General features: G+C 42.8%; 2 protein-coding genes across 2 annotated transcripts in view; one reads left to right on the forward strand and one right to left on the reverse strand.

The window, feature by feature from the left end:
* LRIT1 (leucine rich repeat, Ig-like and transmembrane domains 1) overlaps window positions 1-24,932 on the reverse strand; it is a 64,861-nt gene that overhangs the window by 30,082 nt on the left and 9,847 nt on the right. The gene's annotated exons all lie outside the window — the stretch shown is intronic.
* Window positions 1,711-17,628, forward strand: RGR (retinal G protein coupled receptor). The gene is made up of 7 exons (XM_080402846.1): window positions 1,711-1,826; window positions 5,391-5,547; window positions 6,966-7,087; window positions 13,774-13,927; window positions 14,511-14,628; window positions 16,157-16,270; window positions 17,192-17,628. The coding sequence occupies exons 1-7, from the start codon at window positions 1,748-1,750 to the stop codon at window positions 17,330-17,332; spliced, it is 885 nt and encodes a 294-aa protein (XP_080258972.1). The 5' UTR covers window positions 1,711-1,747; the 3' UTR covers window positions 17,333-17,628.

Here is a 24,932-nt window from a genome sequence, read left to right on the forward strand (position 1 = left end):
TGCAACGTAATCTTGCTTTGCTTAAACCAAACATCTGTATAGCCTAACAAATGTCATGCCTTCCTGAATCCTACTTTAAAATCCAAAAGCATATCCATCAAGGCAATTACCCGCATCAAAACCAGCTGTAAATTGAATGCCAGAGATCAAAAAACACAGCAAGATGGTTTCACAACAGCCTTGAACCTCTGATCAGTTCTTCTGGGCATCACAGCCTGTAAGCACAGATTTCAGGAAAACTGCAAAAAATCCACAACTGTCTTCAGCCAAGACTCCTGACTATGACTGCTCCTCTGCTGTGTAATCAGGAGAGCCATGAACAAGCTCTGGCCTCAGCCGGAGCACATTCACTCTGACATCTCAACCAGCCAAGACCCAGGTCAGCACAGTGTGGGGCCTGAGCTGGGGGAAGCCAAAATGCCTTGTGCTTCAGCTCCATTTTTGCTCCCATTTTGCAGTCAGATTATGAGGATGAAGAAAGTTATGTGTCCAAGTAGCAACTATCATGCTAGCAGCACCTTGTTGTCAAGGCAATGAGTAGATCTGTGGAAAAGCAGTAAGGAACGAGAAGAGAAGAATAAAGAAACAAATGCACTAAAAAGGGTACAATGAAGTACCATTAAAAGAAAACAACCTATCTAGTACTTATCACAACTACTGCTACTCTAAATGTAGGTTAAAAATCGAGAAAGTACGGCCAAGTTGCTCACTTCTAATGGACAGGCATAAACAATAATTGTATAGCTAAAAAAGTACCATTTGCTTCACTTGGGTTCTGAAAGCTGCTGTCTTCCATTCTGCAGGATCCAGGCATTCAAATTCCTAAAGAGTTAATCAACCAGCAGTACAAGAAATGAAAGGAAAACAGTAGACCCTGCTGGGAAATGGCAAGGGCTGATGCACATCTCGGATCCATCCCGTGGTTTGCTCATGGGGGGAAGTTGGCCGGCAGGTAAAGGTCTGGAGGCTGGCCAAGCTGCACACTGCACATACTCCAGAGCAGCACTACACCAAGACCCCAGTCTTCAAATACCTTCAAAAGGACAGCAAGGTAATTCCTGTGAGTAGTCACAACTGGACAACTCACATCCCTCCCTGTATGTCTGGGGCCCCAAATCAGTAATTTCTAAGTGTTTGTCTTTAAGCAGGCTGTGCCAGTGTGCACATTAATTTAAGTCTCAGTTATGAAGAGGAGATAAGTTCGTATACAGAATAGTCATCGCCAGAAAAATATATTGGCCAGTTTCCAAAAAAGGGGTGAGGGGAAGACCTATATGCTGCAGAAGTTCTTGGTTCGTACTTTTCCCCTAATCACCAACTCAATGAGTGCCCCTTTGTTTTTCAGGTCACTCCCCAATTATATATTACATGTTTCCTTCGTTCCACAACCTTTAATTCTTTTCCAGTGTTGCAGAATTAACTGGACAGGGCTCTTAATCTTGTCTCTACAAAGAACTTGTTGTAATTGCAATGAATGCTTCCATTTTGCTGGTGTCTGAAATACGATTTGCAGGGGAAGGGGGAGTGCAGGTTGATGCTAGTCCCATCATTAATAACATTCTTGCGGGGATTGTAGTGGTGGGAGTAAAAATCCCAAAGCTTTTATATAATAATGAGCATGTGTCTGCACGTGAGCTGCTCCTTTAAGAAGCCTTGGGCTAGTGGAAAAAGGGATATCCAGAGAAAAGGCAGCCCTACAGATATAACAGAGGGCAGAGGTTAAATCTGTTGGCATTTTATCGCAGGTATGGTCACCGCATACCCTGTCCCTGAAGGCTTCACTGAATTAGAGGTGTTTGCCATCGGCACTGCCCTGCTGGTCGAAGGTAAGTTCGGCATGGGACCGCAAAAGCGATAAGATTTTTGTTCCTATTATTCCTGGTGGGAGGGGGAAGGAAAACTGAAGCAAAGAGCAGCACTTGTGGTATGCTGCCCCAGACCTATGGCGGTCATTGTGGCTACATCACCAGTACTTGTGAGTAAACCAGGGTGAGCTGCCAGCTGTTTGCCAGGGAAGGTCTGCTCTGTATGCATAGCCGCCCTCTGGCAGGGAAGTACCTGCTACTCGGCTTTCGTATCAAGAATTTGCGATGTAAGGTTTTGTGGTTGACTTTTAAAGGCAATTTTATCTTCTTCTGGGGAACATGTTGAAATGGCTGATCATCCCTCAATGAAACAAGGCTTTGAAGGCTGTCATAAAGATAACAGGTCCACAAGAGCCTGTTAACTCTTTGCATACATTCAGATTGCATCGGTAGTGCTGCAGTTAATGGCTCCTGAGTAGAAGTGACAAACAGAAAGATACTTGTATGAGATTCAAAAGCTCTCAAACTGTTAAGAAGCAAAACTCCAGGAAGAAGTCCATTTTCATTCAATTTAGCCAATGTAGGCTTTTCTTAAGGCATGTGCCACGTTGAGAAACTGCAACAAAACTACGAATGTATACCTACCTGGCAGCTAGCAAACGGCAGGCTTGTAGCCAGGATTATTTCAGCCGCTGGTGTGTCTTCTGAGCTACTTCCCAGTCAGGGCCTGGGACCCCATCCCTGCATAGTGCTGCTCACCTGGGGATGCGAGGATCGTGGGGCCCAACAGTAGAGGAGGAGAAGCTGTAAGCACCAACAGAACAGGATATATGCTCATTAGCTCACCCCATGAACACGGAGCATGGGAGAAAGGAGGATGCTTGCCTTCTCCTTGCAGGTGAGCTCAGCTGGAAGGCAGCATCGTATCTGCCTGAAAAGGAAAGCTGGAAGAGCACGGCCAGAAATTCTCCCCTGGAGGAAAGAGAGAAGAAAAAGCTTCTACTCCTGGCCCAGGGACAAGCTGCTGCCTAAAGAGGGTTCAGGGCTAAACCTGCCTAAGAGCCACTAAGGCATCTGCAGGGCCTGGCAGGTCCTGGCATGACTTTGCACTTTGTCACTGAGGGGTGAGAAGCAGCAGGAGGGACAGGGACACCGTTGGGTGCTGGCAGAGCCCCACAGCCAGGGTCCTGCTGGGGACCAGCTGGTTGTGGTACCAGCACCCTGACAGCTCACCCACCTGTGCCCAGGGGCTGCAGCCTGCCAGGGGGCTTGCAGCTGTTGAAGTCCAAGCAAAGTACCTGCCTGTAACCTGCATTTAAAACTAGATGTGATCTAACACATGTATGTTTTACTAAACACAAGTATTTTCTATAGGGTTTTAGGCAGAACATGACCAGCAGATTGGCAATAAAATTTTATCTCTGTTGTCTGACTTAGAAGATCAAACTAAATAATTTCTAAAAGACTCTGAGAGAAAGGCAGTGAAGACCTCCTTTTTTGGTGCTGCTTCTAAGTGCAAACATTCTGGGGAAGAGGAAAACCTTGCATTCACTTTATTAACTGGACACGTCTGCTGCTCCAAAAATGAAAATGTGTGTAGCTATTTTAGTTTTTTAATTTAGTAAGTTCTCTATTTGTACACTCACGCTGGCCTTCAAAAAAGCAGAGTGGGCTGAAGAGTGGAGCTTCCAAAAACAGGGGAAAGACAGAAAAAAGTTAGTACAGTAATAACTGTTCAGCTCTACTTCAAACACGGTCACAACATGCTTCTCCTAAAGGCTTCACTGCATTTGGGAGAACAGGCAGCAGTTTTCACCTTGTGGGTGGGAGGTAAGCTGGCAGGGAGGGAATAAGAACGGCAATCTCAAATGGTTCCAAATATTTCTCCTGCAAATATTTTGTTACATGTTGTGTAATGAAAGACTCCCATCAACTGTTACTGTGGTTATGCCATCAGCCATTAATGCAATTAAGGCAGGAGCAGGATTTCTGACTAGACAAAATCATCCATCTTATGTAACTGCAGAATTAAGACAATAAGCGTAAGTAACTACACTACTTTACAGATTTAGGGGATATGGACATTTTCGTGCTACATCATTTCTCTTTCCAAGAAGAACACGAAGCAAAAGACATACTGCATCTCATGTAACCAAGACTTAGAGGTGGGATGTTGAGTCAGAGCCTCATGAGAGCTAAAATAATTCAGGTTGTCTTGAAAAGGGCATTAAAGGACAAAGCTTGAGTTTAAACCAGTGAAGAATGGGTTTCAGGATGGCACAGCTTTGCCCTGGGTGAATAGCTGGGGTTGCTTGGATGCTCCTCTCTGAGGACCAACGTTAACTTATTTTTTAAAAAATCTATCAGTGACTGCTTTTTATAATTAGATTATTCCTTTCCATGTATAGTCTATTGACTAAGGGCAGTAATAAGATTGAGCTGGTGTGATTCAAGCACTGTCTACGCTAACCTTAAACAGAAGGCCAAAGGGAGGCAGGCTGACAAATACAGCTGAGGGATTTCTATGCTTAAACACAAAAGAATGTTACTATTGATATTAAACACAACCCATTCTCTACCAAAGACAGGCTGGGAGATGTGTGCACCAGCAGCATGTGCTGGCTGTGAGCCCCTCTGAAACTGCCTCCCCTGCATCTCCCTCGCTCTGACCCACGTGTCCCTGTACGGAGCCTGGCAATCAGGTTTCTCTATTAAAACAAACGACAGAATTACAAATAAGATTAAAACATTTCTGCTCCACATGACTGGCCATATCCCTGTGTCCTGGTTCCAGCTGGGATACAATTAATTTTTTTCTTAGTAGCTGGCACAGTGCTGTGTTTTGGATTTAGTATTCAGTAGAATCATGTTGATAACACACTGATGTTCCAGTTGTTGCTAAGCAGTGCTTGCTCTAAGTCCAGGACTTTTCAGTTTCCCATGCTCTGCCGGTGAGGAGGGGCACAAGAAGCCAGGAGGGAGCAGAGCCAGCACAGCTGACCCAAACTAGCCGAAGGGACATTCCATACCACAGAACATCATGCTCGGTATATAAACTGGGGGAGCTGGCCGGGGAGCCCTCATCACTGCCTGACGACTGGCTGGGCACCGGTCAGAGGGTGGTCAGCAACTGTATTGTGCATCACTTGGGGTTTTCCCCTTGGGTTTTATTCCTCACTCCCTCTCGTCTTCATTAAATTATTATTGGGTTTATTATTACTATTATATTTTACTTCATTTCAATTATTAAACCGTTCTTATCTCAACCCATGGATTTTACCTTATTCTTCTCCCCATCCCACTGGGGGTGGGGGGAGGAGAGATCGAGAGGCTTCGTGGTACTTAGTTGCTGCCCGAGGTTAAACCATGACACCCTAATGCAGTTTGAAGCGTTGGCTTCAGCTGTCACCTCTGACTTCTCTCCTGAAAGTCTTTAGCTTGCATGCAGGCTGTAACCACTACAGATACATTCCCTGTGCATAAGTTCCCATAGTAATTATTGCTCTCTCATTAAAGAATACAGCAATATAATTGTAGATATTTCCCATTTCCAGTGGAATCAAACCAAAAAATTCTATATTTCAGCCCTGCTTGGCTTCTGTCTGAATGGCTTGACAATTATTTCTTTCCGAAAAATCAAAGAACTCCGAACACCCAGCAATCTGCTGGTTCTCAGCATTGCACTGGCCGACTGCGGGATCTGCATCAATGCATTCATCGCTGCCTTCTCCAGCTTCCTAAGGTATATCTTATTTTTCCTAAAGGAGGATCAGAAGAACCACATTAAAACTTACAGCTTAAGTCCTAAGAGGTCAAATTAATTAAATCACTCTTTTTCTACATACCATCTAACCAACCTTCTCATTCTCTCAATCTGAAACAGCAAAATGAAATTCTATATAGTTCCACCAGGCAAGTAAGAAAGCAGACTATACCGAATATAATCAGTCTTATAATCTGTTGACGATTATAGAAGACATTTAACCACACAGTGGTTATAGTAGAAGCTACTTGAATATCAAAACAGTTGTACATTTCATTTACCTAAACCTCTAGACTGACCCCAAATTCATCTGCAAGCCTTTCTAGTTTTTTATGAACTTTTCCATTAAAGCACTTATTTGAGAAGTTTGTGGAAAATAAAAATGCAGATCTGTTAGCAGGGAGTTCCCATCAGTTATGACACATTTGATTTCCCACATTTTCCCACATGCAATCATTTAATCAGAGGACAGAAACAATATCAAGCATTTCAGTGAACAATTACAATAAACAAATCACAAGAAAACCATAATCAAAAAAACTACCACCACCCTATAAAAAAGCTGATGAATAATTCCACTTAAGTAGCATATTTTTAAACCCTGAAAATACCTTTAATAGAGACTAGAAATATATTTCAAATCAATATATGGTTCTTTTAAATGGGAGCAGAAGTTTCCCAGCCTCCCAAGCAGACGTGTTTCAAAGGGACTTCCAGGGGTAGTCTCCTAATGAGTTATACTGGTGTTCTGTAAATGCCTGGGAAAGGAGATCGAAGATTTCCACCTCACAGCCAGCTTTATGAGCATAAGAGTCAGGTTAGATGAACACGGGAAGCAAAAAAGCCATGGCTCCTTACCATGGGTGACCAGGTAATTGAAGGGTCATGTCAGCAGATGTCAGCTACATAAGACTATCCCATAGTTCTTTTCAATCTATGTCTGCAAAGACATTTGGATGCTATCAGTCTTGCTATTGTGAACATTTATGCTGTATTGCATGGTGAACATTGACTTTCCAAAAAGTTTATTACTCATTTGCTACTTTCACATGTTGACAAATTGGCTGACAAATTTGAAGATATGAATAACTGGATGAAATGTAGATTTCAAATTTAAAAAAAAAAAAAACCACAACAACTTTCCAATACATAAATGCAGGGTTATCTTTTCTTCTCCATATTAAGAGTAAAAATAGCTGTTGTGCTGTATCAGACATTACAGCAAGATAAATGCTGGCAAATACCTAAAGGCACCCACAGTAACATCTTTCACAATGTTTCTCAGACTCAGAAAGCAAGGTCACAGGCTATCATTTCACCCTCTCCGTTAATGCAATTTCCAAACATGTCTTCACCTTTTTCTATCGTTTTCTTAACATATTCTTTTTTGTTGGCAGATACTGGCCCTACGGCTCTGATGGCTGTCAAATTCACGGATTCCAGGGCTTCCTCACAGCACTAGCCAGCATTGGCTCCAGCGCTGCGGTCGCCTGGGACCGGTACCATCACTACTGTACAAGTAAGGGCTACAATTTACCTAGCAGCCTTACCCAGATCCTGCTATAAAGCAGCTTGCTTAGATTTCAGAGAATCAAAGCAAGCACACATTTATTATCTGCATATCTTATATGTAAGTTTATTTGCCTTACACGCTAGAGAGAGAGCAAATATAAACAATCTCTCCAAAGGACCTCTTCCATATGGGGGGCACTAACCAGCCACCATCAGGAGATATTTCCTCTTCCAGATCACATCCAAGTTGTGACCTGCCTGCCATGTTTTCATTTTCTCCATAAGTAATCTTCAGTGTCCCAAACAAAATTCAACTCCCCATATTGAAGAATATAATCTATGCCCCTTGGGCTTCTACCCAACACCTTGCTGTGTACCAAACAGATCTTTGTGCCTATGCAGAGTTTACTAATTACAGGTAAATTTGGTGTAGCCAGAGAGATGCCCCTGCAGAGAAAGCAGCTGGAGCAGAGCCCATGGCAAAGCACTAGCCCAGAGGTATGATCATGCAGACAGAGCTCAGCAGTCCCATTGTGTGACACGACGCATGGGCGCTTTGGGGTGCCAGAACCATTTGTGGGGTTTATGCTACTTTCCAAGCCCCCTTATGAAGACTGGAACTCAGTACATTTGCTCCCAAGAAAAGAACAAATTATCTGCTAGTTTCAATAAGAGCAGCAGAGCCATTTTTAAGTACTGATAAGAGGAGGAATATGTTGGTTTTCTTCTTTTAGTGAAGGTCATTTTTTGTTTTTTCTTGCAATTTAGTTTTTAAGTAGCTCTGACACCTCAGCTGGATTTAATGGAAATCTAATATTAGACAGGGAGATCAATGCAGGAAAGTAAATTTGCCTTTTTTGTGGACTCATGAAAGCATATTTTTGATTTAGGTGAGAAATAGGGATTGACAGGATGTCAAACATATGGATTTATACATATAGATATGCTGTGTCTTCTCTCACAGAACTTCCTCCCAAACTTCAGCAGTACTGCATTTCTGCATTCATTCATGTAACGTGAGTGGAAATTTCTGCTGAATGAGGGTGCTGGGTTGAATTTAGCATCTGTGGAGACTGCTAGGATTTACGCTGGGACTCCAACTGCACTCCAGCCACCACTATGGATGGGGAGAGCAGAGGAATAACCATATTCTCTTAGCACAGAGGTCAGGGAGCACAGTCAAGGGCATTATTACCTGCTGTAAAACAAACTAGCAGCCTTGTTAGTGCTGGAACTGCCAAACCCCACTTCCCTGTGAATATAGGGCAAGGGATGATGTTGCTTTTGTCTGATAAGATAGACTTGTGCTGACAGCTGTATGGGGTGCTCACCTCTCCCCAGACACCAACTTTCACTGTAAACGCAGCAATGTGGTACCTGCCAGTTCCCTCTTCCCTCACCAGTGTACTTCTAAGTAGCCAGTGTTTTCAAAAGTTATTAGAAAACAACCGAGTGGCAAACACAATCTCATGGCTGTCATTATGAAAAGGGAAAGAGACACAATATGAAATGCAAATTTATTCTGAAAGGGCAACCTAGCACTCCGTAATACCAGGAATGCCCTGATCCACACTGTTTGGCCATTTCAGCAGTCTCCCAGCTCTGCCCCCAGAGAGAAATGGATGAGGTCCTCCCACGCAGACCTGCAGCTTTCCTGGTTCCCACTACAGCCAGGCTCTTCCCAGAGGAGCGAGCAGTGCAGAGCACTTCACATAACCACACCATTCCCAAAAAAACTGCGTCCCTTCAACAATGCTGATAGGCAAACAGAGCCCTCCTTTTCTTGTGCTAAAGTGCAGGTTGCTCAGACCACAAAATATTTCCTAAATGGAAGTGTAAAAACGGGCTGGGGAAGAAGCGGCTGAGCTGCAATGCCTCAACTGCCTCTGCCATTAGCGTCCACGCTGCATTTCAGGCATGGCCTCTGTAGGAATAAAGCAGCAAGTGCTAAAACACACCCAGAGCACGCAGCAAACAAGTTCAATCTGATGATCCCATTGAGGGTGGAAAGGTTGCCAACTTTTTGTGCTGCAACTTTTGTCAAGAATTCAGCTCAGGCAAGGAAATGTTCTTTTTCGTGTCCAGACAAAGGCCCCAAATAATGCAGGCTGTAGGCTAAATCCATACTAACACCCTTTAGATACTAAAATGTGCTTGGAGCTAAAGAGTAGCATCTGTATTTTTACAAGAGAGATAGCCTGAAAATAAACATGTCTTTGGAAAGACATTTTACTCTCCGCAACATTGACTTTAATGCTTTTGTGTCACGCACTCCTCCAGTCAAGAGCATACTACATTAAGAGCACAGACAGAGAGACCCTCAGGGCACAAGCTTCTTTACTTTGCTCAAATTGTTACTTACCGATGGCCAAGCATTGCGGCTGTTCCTGAACGTTTTGAACAACAAAACCAAACCAAAACCAAAAACCCAGAAGGCCTTAAAAGCTGGAGCGCAGTTGGAGTCCCAGCACAAATCTCCAGCCCTGCTCTGTGGCTATTCCAGTAACACCAGCCACTTCTAGTTTCATCCTGCACAAGCTGATTGCGAGAAAGATTAAGTCATATCTCATAGATCTGATACATCAAGCCTGCTGGCGATACTACTTTCTCAATTCATACGTTAAACTCCTGTTGACACTGGTGTGTGCTGTGTGCCTATACAGGAGGTACAAAATACCTTTGCCTAAAAAAACAGTTATCAATGTTTTATCTTTTCCCCCAGAACTGGCACTCCTTCCAGGTTCAATTACATCACCTCCAATGTTTTTGTTATGTCCTAACAGTTTCCTGAGAAACATTTGTTGAGGCATTCCTCAGCCTGATGCTCGGTTATCCACTATCTGTATTTCTGAGGAAGAGCGAGCTGAGTAGAATGTGAGAGATTGCTACTATGATGAGGGAAAATGTGATTTTTCAGCCATTCTGGATGCTAATAACACAAATGTGTTCACCAACATCCTGAAAATTAAGCAGGTTTTTAAGTTTGGAAGTCGATGTAACCCTCAAGTGACAAAGATCTAGCCTTTAAAGCATATTGATAACTAAATATGTCACTCACCAGAAAACAGGTTGGTATTGATTGGCATATGGAAGAAAATAGTATGACCACCACACATGACAGGGAAGCTGTAGTTTCAAGGCATTTTACCCTTCCCCTCACTTGATTTCTTCATCCCAGGCAACTCTCTTTTTATCCCCTAAATGTGGCCTTGGGGCCCGTGAGATGCTGCTTTCCCAGCAAGGAGAGGATGACAGAAATCTATAGACTAAAGGTATGCCGTGAGAGGAGAAAAGGCAGAGGAGTCCAAAGGGTTTCAATATCAAATGCGTACAAGATGGGAAAACATATACTATTGTGTTTCAAAATTTGATCGTTAAGGGAGGAAAGGAGAAAACAAGCGGTTTTATGTTAGTGCCCAACAGGGAAGGAGGAAAGGGCAAACTCAGAAAAAGCTGCCTGTCAACAGCCAAGCATTCAGGACAGAAGATGACATTTCATAGCAAGGTTAGCTCTCCCTCCCCGGCCATTCGAATGAGGACGACACCCCAAATTATGTTCTTAACATAGCGAGGGAGGAAGGAAGCAGCAGCCCTGGAGGTCCCGCTGGAGCTGGGCGCAGGCAGGCAGGGGGCAGCTGGTGGACAGCCTGGGGGGCAGCCACCCACCACGGAGACATCTTTGCAGAAAGTGTTTAGATCTAACGCGCGGCTCATATTTGCGAGAGGGTAGCACGCTGCCATCAGCGGTTTGTGAAGAGGGGAAAGATCCTGGTCAGGTTTTTTCCTTTCATAACCACAGCATAGAGCTACAGCTTTAAAAGGAAAGAAAAAAGATCTTGAAGATTTTACACTCACATTTAAGAATTAGAGGGAAATGGAAAATCTGAGGTGATTTATGTCAGTACTTTTCTCAACATTACAAAAGAAAAGATGAACAAAATCAGCAGGGATTTCACAGCAGCATTCAATTTCAAGAAGAAGAATTGCAGGGAGTTTTGTCAAATCCTTAATTCCTTGAATAAGTAAACCTAGGTTGTTGTATCAGTATTCAAAGATTAGCAAACTACTGTTTGCTCCAAGTTGCAGCTGTCAGCTCTGTCAAACTAGGAGCAAGTCCTTACCTGCTGCCACACTGACTGCAGCCACCCTGCCACACTTCCTTCATCTAGTTTTGCACCTGCATCAGTTTTCCCTGACAAAATGCCAATGTTTATACAGATCTTGCATTTTCACTGAAGCAGAAGGTAATCACAAAGACAGCTTTGTGACCATGGAGAACCACAGAAAAAAAAAGAAAAAGATCATTGGAGTAAAAAAATTCCCTTTATTAGGGTATTTTAAAGAGCTTTTTCTAATGATAAGCACAAAAGAAGCTATTATGCAGTAAACCTTTCTTATTCCTACAAAAGATGAATACTTGTGAACACCAGTGACTAGTGTTTTTTGCACTGCAGTTGAAGTAGGTACCAACACCTATTTTACTCATGACCGATACATATTTTCAGACATTTTTGGGTTTGACAAACTTTGCCAATTTTAAGTGATGCATGCCATGAAGTCTGGCACAAGGCATATTGTTCTGGAATATATCAGCTATAACAACCATTTGCAAGAGCAAGGAGAAGGTTGTTGTTTTTTTTTCCTCCATCCTAGAAAATCCTGTTGACCTTTTCTTTGAGAAATTCCTTTTGAATTTCAGTCTGAAATCTAGCTGAAATGGAGCCGCTCAGAGATCTATTTTTTTGCTTTTTCTGTGAAAATCAGCTAAATGTTTGACCAACTTACAAATCTTAAAAAAAAAAAATATCTAAATTCCTAAGTGTTCCCACAGACTAAAGACTGAGAAATAGTTTATGATTAGGTCACTAAGAACTGGCCAGTGCAGTCAAAAGGATTAAAGTTCCATGCTCTATCTACCACTTCCTAAAATTTAAGCTTTTGGCATCACAATTTTAGTGATCTTTAAATAATGGGGTGGGGTGGGGTGCAGTGTGTGTGTTTATAAGTGTGACCTCTTTCTCTTCCAAAGCAATCACAGAAGCCATTTCAAATCCCCTGCATTAATATTTCACTGTATGGAAAAGAGAAGCGTCCTCCTCAGTTTTCAAGAAGAGAAAGCCAGAGTACAAGAGTGATTAGACTTAATAGGACCAAATTGCCAGCACTGGCCCCTAATTAGGAATTATATCCTTAAGCATATGCTGGACTTTACACATACACACTTAACTGAATTAGGATCTACATCACTATTACATTAAATTTTATCAGGCAAAAAATAAAAGGCATTTAAGGTATAGCAATGGCCTGCTCTGCACAAAACCAACTGAACTGCTCTTAACTTGCTCTCTTGGCATCAGCCCCCCCAGAAGAGGCCATTTTTGCCATGTGAACAGAGCACAATTCTTTCACTGTTCTTGTAAGGCAAGTATTTTTTCTGGGTAAAATTAAAATAATATCAAGTGTGTTTAATTTTACATTCATACATTTTTAGCTACTTCTGATGTGTCATTAAATCTTTTCTGGAGGGTCAACAGGCAGGTGATTTCACCAAGGCTATTTCACCATTAGTCTCATTTTGCAAAAGGCCAAATCCAGAACGAAAAAAAAATCTGATTTTCTTAGGTTTTATTCTCTCTTTTTCTAGTGTCCAAAATAGATTCCTTATGTGTGAGGAGACAGAAGGAGCAGTGGGAAGAGTCACCGTGCTCCTTGCTGGTGCAGCTGGCGTCGTGGGCTCTTCAGCACGGGCATGATTAGAGACATTAGCCTCCATAACAAAATTATCCAGGGGTTGTTTTGTTTGGTTTGGTTTTTTACACGCAAGCAGTTAGGCTAAACCACAACATACTACAGTTGCGGGAAAGCCTGCCTGCCTCCTCCATGAAGAAATACCCCCCGTGTCTTCTGAAGCTTCCAGTCTTTCATTCCATTCATTGACCTATTCCTATGGCGTTTTACATAATTGGATGAGATAGGCACAAGTAGTATTTTTTTTCGTAATTTTATAATAAAAATGATCAATGCTGAGCTTTGCATTTCCTGTTCCAGGCTAAGCAATCATCTTGAGGGCAAAATAATTTGATCTGCAGTATTTTTAGAACAAGGTGCATTGTCAGGTTGTATATAGATATTGACATACATATTGATGAGCAGTGATTTTAGAACAGGGTATATTTAATATCCATGCATGCCCTGCACTCTCAGCAGGGCAGGGGGGAAGCGGGCAAGGGCTGGGGAGGCTGTGCGGAGTCGCATCTCTGATCTGACCCACAGCCTGCAGCAGGGCTCGAGTTCTTCCAACACTATTTGTTGCACTGCTCTGTTCATTCAGCTGCTCTCTGCCTCATCTGAGTCTGCAAACACATTCCCAAAGCACAAGAATCTAATATTTGTAACAGCAGCTGTAACTCCAGCATGGTACAAAGCTAAACAGCAATACAGCACTTGTCTAAGTAAAGCACCCAAAAGGGAAGAACAATTTGCTGTTTCCTAAAGTTTAAAAGCTTCCTTCCTATTTTATGCAAGGTTGATTGCTCCAGGCTCAGGTCGCCTTCAGGCTAGAAAACACCGACAGCTGCTTGTTTCTGCCCAAGGCCCCAGGGCTGGGGTGCTTGGCACTGGCCCCACCGAGCCAGGCAGCTTTCCACGGTGGTTTCATTCCAGGTATGCGTACCCCCTTTTCCTTTCTTGCAGGGAGCAAGCTGCAGTGGAGCACGGCCATCTCCATGATGCTGTTTGCATGGCTCTTTGCTGCCTTTTGGGCTGTGATGCCCTTGCTGGGATGGGGGGAATACGATTACGAACCCCTCCGAACCTGCTGCACCCTGGACTACAGCAAAGGGGACAGGTGAGTGCAGGGGCCAGCTCCCGGGGGGGGGAGCTGCCATCCCCTGGGGTGGTCTCAACAGCACACCGAAGCCCCCAGCCATCCTCCGTCGTTGGTGCTGGGGCAGATCTCCCTCCCCAGTGGCTGGGACAAGGCAGGCATGACCCAAGGCTGCCCTGACTCACATGGCACCATCTGGGAATGGCTGAAGTCAGCTTCCTCCATGGCAGAGGCTAGTGCTCAGGTTTCTGCTGCTCCCTTGCTCATCTATAAACTGCATCTTTTCTGGGTTTAGGACTTGAAACTCTTTTAGAATGAGGGTTTTTTTTAATGCATTCCAGTACAGATGTCCGAGTAGGGATGCTTGGGTTTAGAAATCAAACACCTGTTGTGATTTTCTATGACACTATCCATCCCATACACAACAGCATGGCACAACTTAACCAGCCTTCAGCAAACACTGCATGTAAAGCATGTTGACAAAACTGGTTTTTCCCATTTTAAAAATACAAGTTAATGAATATTTACAGCAAGTTTACAGAGATACCTTAGAGAGGAATTAACAACCTCTTTTTTCTTTTTTGCTCCTCCTCACCCTTTCCAGAAACTATATCACATTCCTTTTTGGTCTATCCATTTTCAATTTCATGATCCCGGGCTTCATCATGCTGACGGCCTATCAGTCCATACACCAGAAGTTCAAGAAAAGTGGGAACTATAAGGTAAGAAAGCTTCCCCCACTCCTGCAACTGCCTTGCCAAAATAGGGCTGCATCCAACAGAGACAAAGTCCTCAAAAAGCCAATTTCTTTCACAGAGGCTTTGGCTCAGCTCCTTCTGCGCTAGCTCACCAGCATTACTGGAGCAGGAGGGTAGCACAACGCAGGATGGAGCTACCCAGAAAGCTTGTGGAAACCCCATCCTTAGATATTTCAAGATTTGACCAGCCAGCCACACCTGCTCCAACCCAGTGCATTACAAACCACTCCCTGTCAAAGCAGAGGTTGGACTAGTGACCCTGAGGATTCCCCTCCACCTACACTGGTCCAACTCTAGCTACAAAACAAGCACACAGCATGCAGGATATTTGGTAATAGCATATCAGTATTTATCCAGAGAAACATTGCTCAGGAAGGATCATTATTTCCTGCTTTGCTACAGGCTCTAAGCTTATCACTGAGGCAGCCAGCCAGAACTGCAGCACTACAGGGAAACACACAGGCACCCCGTGGGGGCAAAGGGCCTTCCTATGCACATCGTGTTTACGCTTGGTTGAGGAAATTCAGAAACCTTTATGAGCTGGAAACAAAGGAATTGCTCTGGCGTGGCAGGTTTATGGGAATGTAATGTGGTGATTATATGAGTTCTTAGGTGCAGGCTGCACAGTCTGGGGCACTATCCGTGGCTGGCAGGCACAGCCTGACCCCCGCACTTGGTAAAGGCAGCCAGTGCTCAAGGGGGATGTTATACTGGCAAAGAGACAGTCAGGCAGACTGGTTTGTGGCTGTCTGGAATAAACACGTGTACCCTCTGCACAGTTCTTAAACAAATCTCAACGTTCATTATTATAAGTATCACAGGGGGTTTTTTTTCAGTGAGTTTATGCAATAGAGTGCAATTTCTTTCTTAGAATATTCTGTAGACTAGTTATGATGCAGAAAATTTAAGGATTAAGTTTATCTTCCCTATGCATTAATATTTATATGACACTTGGGAACAGCTATCCATGAACAGCATGGATAAGGCCCTAGCAAGAAGGACAGAGGAGTCCTACTACCACAACACAGCTGCTGCTGCTGCATCCATCTGTTGTGCTGCCCTAGTAGTGGCTCCACAGAGGTTTTTTTTGTCTGCAAGACCCTCTGAGAAGTCAGAAAAATGTTGTTCTGTATTTAAATGTCTATGTTGCCCCCTCAGCAGCAATTACTGGCCATGGCTCCTCCATCTAGCACACAGACTGATTTAACTGATCTGCCGTAAGGTGCTTTGGCACCTCTGCCCAGGAAAACTGCCACTCACCACCCCATCCCCATGGACAGGGGACTTGCTGCACAGGCAGCCCTCGATGCAGAGGGAGCTATGCTCACATACGTCCAACATGCACGGCAAAGCAGCAGCAATACTGCACATCCTGCTGGCTGATCCCCTCCTGCTACAGAACACAAACCATGGTCTCACAGGATCTGTCCCATCTGCCTGTGGCAGTGTGCTGCTGGGAAGCACAAAAGAATTTATTGTTCTTGTTTTTCAGTTTAATACTGGTTTACCATTGAAGACGCTGGTCATCTGCTGGGGTCCCTATTGCCTTTTATGCTTCTATGCAGCAGTTGAAAACGTGATGTTCATTTCACCAAAATACCGCATGGTACGTCTATGCCACCTGAGGGAATTCAAACACTGACATTCTCCTTACTCCCCTGTCTCCGTTCCTACGGAACGAGGCCAATTTACTCACAATTGGGTTTACTTGTTATAACATATATATAACAAGCAGATCATTTCCTCAAAGCATTCTCTTCATCTACCACTTAAGGCAAAACCTCTAAGCACAGTGATGTAATGGGCATTATATTACTGCTTTGATCAAGCTACTGTTTAGGAAGTTGGGGGCTTTTTTCTTTAGCAGACAGTTAGGGGTCTATAGCCTGCACTGCCCCATGGTTTGAGGGAGCTTTTGTGTCCTTCCCAGAGTCAAGGACCTGCCCAGAATTTTCAATTTTGAAGAGACTGTTTGTCTCGTTCATTTTTTAACATTTCTCTCTCCTCGGGAAGACTGCAATTGATCACTCTTAAGGTTATGCTGCCTCCTTTTTTCTATGAGTCTTAACTCTAAGGCTACCTCTGGGCCTCAATAATGTCACATTAAACCTTTCAACTTTCATTCAGTCCCCAAAAATTAGCCCAGTTTCAAGTCACCAAATGCATTACTGTACTTCGGTATTCAGCTTCCCACATAAAATGTGTTAGCAATATCAGCCCACTTATCCATCAGAAGGTGTCCGTGGCACACCCTTCACTCCTCCGAAGTGTTTGTATTCACTCTTAAATGAAATATCCCAGTTTCAGGCAATGCTGATCTAAATTATTTCTCCTGGAGACTGTAATTTCCTGAGCAATGGACTCCAACTGACCAAATTGCTTTTGCCTCTCATCTCTCTGGGGGCAGCAAGCTGCTCATGTTGGAGACTGGCATTTGTTTGGTAAAGGGAAACTGAGCCCAGGCTGAAATCGGCCAACCAGCCTCTCAGTGCATCATCCTATTAATAAATACTGTGTCTCATGACAGATTCCTGCTGTTATTGCCAAGACTGCACCAATGGTGAATGCCTTTGTATATGCCTTGGGGAATGAGAACTACAGAGGAGGAATATGGCAGTTCCTCACAGGACAGAAGATTGAGAAAGAGGTTGATAACAAAGCTAAATAACCCATTACGGCATCAAGCAAAATTAATGCAGGTACACCACTGGAAGCAAAACGCTAGAGAAAACTACGCGTGTTCTCTGATATGTACGTGCAAAGGTGGTTGGTTCCACATTGGAAAGGCCGTGCATTGGCTACAAGCAATGAAGCACCGAAAGAAAGCCCTCCAGATAACTGTCCAAACCATCACGAGCTGCTTGTCAAACAAGCTGCCTTAAACCTGTGTTGATTGTCATCACTCTCATTTTATATGTCACTGCGAATAAACTATGTGCTGGAAAGCGTTATTTTTTTCCCTGATACTCTAATTTGCTGAGCTTTTATGTTAAACAAAGTAGGGTATTCATTTATCCAGCGAGGCCTCCTCAAATCAATCTGTGCAGTTTGTCCATATGGTAATGTCTGGATTACGAAAAGATTAAAGGAGTATCCAGTATTACACCACATGTCTGTATAAGTAGCTTGTTCATCTGAATAACATATCTTTCCCACAATGGGAGTTCCCAAATTTCCATGATGAGTCTGCCCTCCTAATTCCATAAAAACATTTCGGTAGGCATTTTACCCCAATAAGGAATATTAGCTTGGCTCTGGTTCAAATGAATTAGTGTGTGACATTCAGCTTTGCACATGCTAAACTGCATCAGATTTTGTAGCTGCTGCTTACCAGGACAATCAACAAACTCACAGTCCATCAGAAAAACATCCAGCTTTTTATCAGACACTGAGAAAAAACTCAGGGGAGGTATGGGTCATATTATGTTCTATAAACGTCATAAAAATGAAAATTAACTTCACATCTGCCATTAACTTCCCGTATGCTCTACAAGAGTGAGAACAATGACTGTATCAGTTGTGACTGAAGAGTCTGAGCAATTAAAAAGCCACTTATTTTATAATTATCAGAATTTGTATATGTTTTAAACTATTAGAAATGTCCATTTTAAATATTTGTATTTGCTCGTGTTGCTCACATTGCCTACAGGATGAAAAACTGTCAGCTGATGTCACCTGTTATTACAAGATGTGTCTCAATGACCCATTTACAAAAATATATGTGTGTGACACACAAAATAGAAGGTATTGTGCATACAAAAAGCCAAACCTAACTGACTTTTATCAGGATCGTATAGTTCATTTCCAAGCATTGACAGTGAAAGAGCTTTTGAAGCTAACCAAAGCAATTTGATCTGTCCCTGTGATGCTTTCAAACATACGAGAAGGGAAAACGCTTGCACGTGGGTTACAAAAGGGTAAGGAAAAATAGTTACGTATGGGTTACAAAAGGGTAGATGGTGCAATCCTGGAAGCTAAACAATCTGTGGGTAGAACAGACATTCCCACCATGGCTAGAGACAGGAGATAAATGTCATTTGTCACAAGTAAGCAGCAGGATCCCATTCGGAGATGTGCTTTGGGACTTGTGAGGCTCAGTCTAGTCACAAACCACCTGACAGAGCAGTGAATTACACCATGACAAAATTATTCAGAGTAATCACATCTAAAGCTGACAGCTAAGACTTACATCTTAGGTACCCATAATATTAAGTGAGCAGATGACAAAATGTTTGCACCAATAAGCACAAAATAATGTGTATGGGCAGAAAATTACCTTTAAGTATGTATCTACAGTGACAGGCTCTGAATCTGTAATTACCTCTTTCTCGGGAAAGAGACCTGGCCAGGCCTTGAAATCATCAGTTCACTTGTCAGCAGGGTCATACTGGCAAGTCACAGCAGAATGCTAAAAAACTCTAAAAAAAGGAATAGGAAACAAAAGCGGACACATGGTCACACCACTTGAAAGCCACAGTGCTCAGACATTGAATAAGACGCATAGTTTGGGGCATTCCGACCCACAGAGGGCATAGACAGCCTAGAAAAGGGCTGCAGGGATGATCAAACATGAAGGAGAAGCTTGAACACAGCAGGGATGAAACTAAGGAGAGTGCTGACTCAGGAGAGGTAGCTGCCGAGGAGACTGACACCGCCTGATTGAACCAGGGGTTCGGGGATGTGTAGAGGGAATGATTGTTTGCTGCTTCCAACAGCACAGGAACGACAGGACACGCAGTAAAATTAAATTGAGCAGTGTATTTTCTGAACTTTGCAGTCTGAGGTGTGGTCTTCATGTTTGCTTACTGAAACACATTATGGCTTACCTAAACAATACTGTAATAGTGTAATAAACAACAGCTTAAGACATTTGCTTACGGTCTGAGTCCCCTTTGCCTTAAAGGGAACATACCTCAGGAACTTCTCACAGGCTTTGGCTCTTAGTCTATTTTCAGATTGATTTTTTACTTCCTTTTATGCAAACCTTTTATCACGGGAGCAGAAAGTAGCAGAGCTGTTTCTCCATTCTGCTGGACAGCTACAGCAGCTACAGATTTTCATGTGCCTCTGTTGAGGCACACTTTTTCATGTTTGATTACTGAAAGCTACTGATGGGTAAAGCTGAGTATTGCTACTTAGTGAGCATAAAGTTGCTTAGTAATATTCAAGGCTAAAGAGAAATAGGGCCTTTGGCCAGAGCAGCAACCAAATCCATCCTCTATGGCCATATTGAAGGAATGCAAAGTAACAGTCACCAAAATCTTTCAGACCTAGGGATGGTGCAAAACTTACATGCTTTGTAGAACATGGGACATGTTCATACAGCCCAGCGTAGTGCAACAAATTGAAAGCACAGCAGAGGCGGTACAGTGCATGACTGACATGAGAAGAGGCTGTCCCACTCCTCCAGAGGGTGTCCCACAGCTTCCCAGGGTGAGACTTCACTTGAGATAGTTCCCTGTGCGCTGTGTTGCGCCAAGTGCCCTTAAGATCCAGTTACTCCCACCTGCTCAAAAATCCCACCTGGATTCAGCCTGCACCTCCAAACCTAAGGATGTACATAAAACCTGAATCGTTTCTCCCGTCATCCATCTCCACCCTAAATAACTTAAACAAATGCTTCTCAACCAGTCAGGCCCATAATTGTCCCAGCCTAGGGCCTCATTCTTTGAATTAAAAAGGCTCTTGACTGAGTGAAGAGAGGTAAACTAAGCATTTGAACAAACTGGGTGGATTTAACCACCTCCTCAGTTCTGGTTCATAATGCCTCAGCTGCTGACTTCCGCGAAAGAATAGGGGAAATGAGGTTGCTCATGGCTCATTTATTGGATCATGGAAAATATCACTCTTTCCAGAAAAAAAGATAAACGAAACAAACAAGAGATGGAAGTACATATAAGAATTTCCAGGAACTGGTCAGCAAAGCAAAGATCCTCTTCTAGCTACAGCTAGCTCTCACCATTAATTTATTGGCATTAAGAAGAACTGGCTGATGACCACGAGCAAGTGCACCAGTAAGCATGTTGTGTTTCTTTCAGAAAAATGTCTGAAAGCAAGCTGCAGTGCATCAAGAAGCCCAGCACACACTTCCAGTTAATTACAGAGTTTGTCCTTAGCACAGTCAGCCCTCACCCCAACAGTGCTGGCCCAATGCCCCCTGGCACTGCTGGCTGCCCAGATCCTGCCAATGAGTTTCTGCTACCATCCCGATAAAGCCTGTCACAACAAGGTCCCACATCTCAAGCAGGTTATGCTGAAGCATGCAAAGTCCCACCACGTTTTCAACATTAGAGAATCCCAGAGGGCAAGAAACAGAATTTATATCACCCTAACCAAAGTACAGCCCAGGGGTTTATTCAGGGACTGCAAGACACTCCCACGCAGATAGCATCCCACCTACTGTTCAGAAAAATCCTCCACCCATAAGGACAAAAAAAAAAAAAAAAAAAAAAAAAGGAGAAAAGTGTAACCCTTGGATGCATTCAGCAACTCAACTTAAGCCAGAACAGCCAATCTGAACATCAGTGACTAATACCTATCCTGTCACTAAAGATGACAGTGACTACAACCTACCCACTTCTAAAAATAATTAGATGGTACTTCAGGGTACTCCATGTTAACTATTGCAGCCCTTTGTTGGGGAGGCTTTGGACAATTGTCCACGATCAAAACAGAAGAGGAAAGTGTGCCTCTCCTTTGGGTTCAGCTACTTGATTCAGTATCCAAACACTCCTAACACAATGATCTGCAGTATTACATCCAGTATCGCCCAGCCATCCTACTACCCCTCTTACAGGCAGCCTAGTTCTGCTCATTTGTGTCAGAGTGAATATTTTGATGTGCTGATGAAAGACAGGCTTTTGGAGAATAAATGGAAGGCAAGTTTTCCTCCTTATCTCTAGACACAAACAGCATAATTTCATCAGGTTTCCTTTCAGCAGACAGAAATGCCTCACACCTTAAATAGCATTTCTTACAGTCCTCTTTTCAAAGCTATTAAATGCCCACAACTCCAAATGAAGTTACTGTGTCCTCAACAATGCTGCAAATCAAGGTCTTGCTGACTCTGCTCTCCTGCACTGCCCACACTTACAAACACCCTACAGTTCAATAACAGGGAGTTGAGGTTTTCTGCAGTGCACATTCTTCATGTACTCCATACACTTTCTGATGTATTTTTTTCCTGGCACTTCTTGTGTATCTGACCAAGGCATTAAAAACCAGTTTAGGAACAGGGTCAAGGGAAGAATTTGCACTGTTCACAGTCTATCGTCATACTACTTTGAATTAAATTGCTGTAAAACAGGGAAGTAAGCTGGTTTTGTCACCACAGGGAGAAGAGTATTGCCAAATTCCTAAACAATGGACCCAAGCGCTAATGATTGGTTTGGTTCAACAAGTTGGGATACAGAGACAAAAAATGTAATGTCAGATCCTTGTAGTATGACGACAGCAAGTATTAGTCACCAGTACTTATCTTTACTGTCACGTCTCACTTCAGTTTCTGTTCATGTTTTACCTGCGAGGATGGCTAAGTGAACACTCACAGCTCAGCTTTATGGTATTGAGAGTTTGTATTTTGGAGTTAAAATGCAAATACATGTGCTACTATCTGCCTTGTATATACATTAGATTATTCTTAGAGATTATTCGTCAGAGGATTACAATCAACGGTCTGTGTAAGCTACCCTAGACAGACTAACACAGTAAATACTCAGAAGATATTTTATTATGAAAACAAGCATTCCATTTTCTGCAGAGAAAGAGGGAGGATAGACCTGTTGCATTAAGGATTATGTAAAATAAGAATTATTAAATAGTAAACATACATGCCTACATGTCTGTTTTAGGTGGTGTTTGAAAATTTCCTGATGTACAGTAATCTCTTGTGCATCTGTACATCATTAAAAAAGGATCCAATAACAACAGCAATAGAAAGCACAAGAATTCTAAGACCTCAGTAAGATGCAAGTTTGAATGATTAGGACAATTAAAATTGTGCATACAAGATTTAAGAATTGAGGGGGTTTTTTTTAATATTTTAAGACCCTTGGATTTCCACAGGCAGGATTTTTTCCTGTTACCTATGTATGAAATTTTCCAAAGCAAGTTTTGTTCAGAACACAACATCAGATCATTGATCTGTCAGAAGAGAAGAGCTAGGGCCGAGTAAAGGCACTGGGCTGGGCCACCAATTCTCCTTGTTTTAGAAGAAGCAAGAGACAAGCTCAGGGCTCAGCCTCCCGCATGCTGGTTAGAGAACTCCCCTGAACAATACCAGAGACGAGGCAAAGGGAGTGAAGCAAGCTGCTGTCTCCTTTGAGCCTCTGGCCCACAGAAATAGACAATACAACTAAGAATTTACACCTAAATATTGATCTCATGTTATAGGAGAAGTATTTCAGACACTCATTCAATTACCTGCTTTAGAGGAATCTAATGTCAATTAGCCCAGGTTTTAAATTAATGCAAACTAATTAAACACTGTTTGGAAATATGCTTCAGAGGACAATACTTAATCCGGTGGGTCTCTAATGGTAGAAAGTATGCTTCCTTCTAATAAACTGTTGCTGGGAATCTTAAAAATAATTGTATAGTTATAAAGCAAGGTCTAATATCTTAATACAGTGCCAACATAAGTCAAGTTCTCAAAATAACTTCTAATTGGTAGTACAAGAACGTGACTGTAGGAAGACAAATATTTGTGGCTTACAAACATACACCTTATTTTTAAAGAAAGAACTGAAATGCTAACAGCAATAGTTCACTTACATATGAAAACCAGCAAAGAAGATTATAATTGGAAGCAGAAAGCAAACTTCCAAGTCCTAACAGCAAGAATGCTAGGTTTTCCATGTGCTTCAGATCTTGACAGTGAAAACAAACTGTACAACGGCAGACAACAGTTGGCGGCTTTAATTGCTGGAGAAGCCACTATTTGAATTTTCTTGGTGAAGAGTGAGACAACAGATTTATTTTTTTTTCCCCCCTCATGGTGTTCAATGGTTTGTGCCTGCTACCCCAAGATTTGTTCCACTGAACTACACAAGAAGGTTCAACGACATCATTCTTGATTTCTGTCTTTGTTACCTGACCCATCATTCAAATACAGGCAGTTTTGCAAGGAAATTATACCACACCAGATGAGAGGTTGCTGTGCTGAAAAGCAGCTGTACAAGCAGAAGTTTAAGGATGCCGTTAGCTGCGGACAGGGCAGGGGAAATGCCGTTAAATAGAGGGAAGACAAAACCAATGCTGAGATGGCAATGTTTGTCAGGTCTTTCACTACTGAACCAGAGTCAGCTTGAACATCATGAGCTGATCGGTACTCCACAGTTATGCTTCTGGCCCAGTATGCCCTAGATAGCATATTGAATGGCACCTCTGACGTATGGATCAAGTGCTGTATTTCCCAGAGGGCTCTGCAGCCTTTCCTTCACTGGGAAGGTTTCAACTTTCTTGGAATAGCTAAGAAAAACCATAATGGAGACAAGACAGTAGGCTGATTTACTGAGTTAGCCCTTTATTTACAGAGAGACTGCATACTGTGATACTCAGCACAGACATGCAATAAATCCAGCTCCTGGAGGTTAGTCCCCAAGCTGAAATCTGGTGCCTAAGCTCTCCCCCAAAAGTGGGATCCAAACATAAGGCAAGAAAAGCATTTTAAACATCTATAAATCTGAAGAGAGATTTTTTTGTTTTATATCCTGCCCACTCTGCCTTCAGCATCACATTGAGCCACTTCTCTGCAGCTTGTTTTCAGCAAGGATTCAAAACCTGAGACTAGGCAACTTGAAGCTTATCTTATCATATAACAAGAAAGAAATCACTGTTAAGGCCAAAAGAGACGCTTTTATGCAATACTCATCTGAGAGTAGAAGGATTCAAATCCATTTGTCCTTAACCTGATGGCAGCCAAACGTGCATCTTCTCTCATCCAGGAGAGCCACTAGGCTGTTGCAAAACTCTTCCATTTCCCTACAGTACACCCTTTGCTGAAAAAAAATACAAGGTTTTGCCAGCTGAAGGGGTAGAAAATGAGAACAAGCAAGTCAGAATTGGTTTGACCTGACTAAAATGGAAGAAGTTTCAATCACGGTCTTTGCTTCCAGAACAAAAATGCAAAGGCTCATGTGTTGCTAATAGATGCTTGGATTTCTCCAAGATACTTCTGAAGGAGGAGCAAAATATGACAAATTACACCTCCTATGGAATTAGCACATAACATATTCTATGGACTAAAACTAGACTACTGACAGATCTTA

The sequence above is a fragment of the Falco punctatus genome (genome assembly GCF_963210335.1).
Source record: "Falco punctatus genome assembly, chromosome: 9".
In the NCBI taxonomy this organism is placed as follows: domain Eukaryota; kingdom Metazoa; phylum Chordata; class Aves; order Falconiformes; family Falconidae; genus Falco; species Falco punctatus.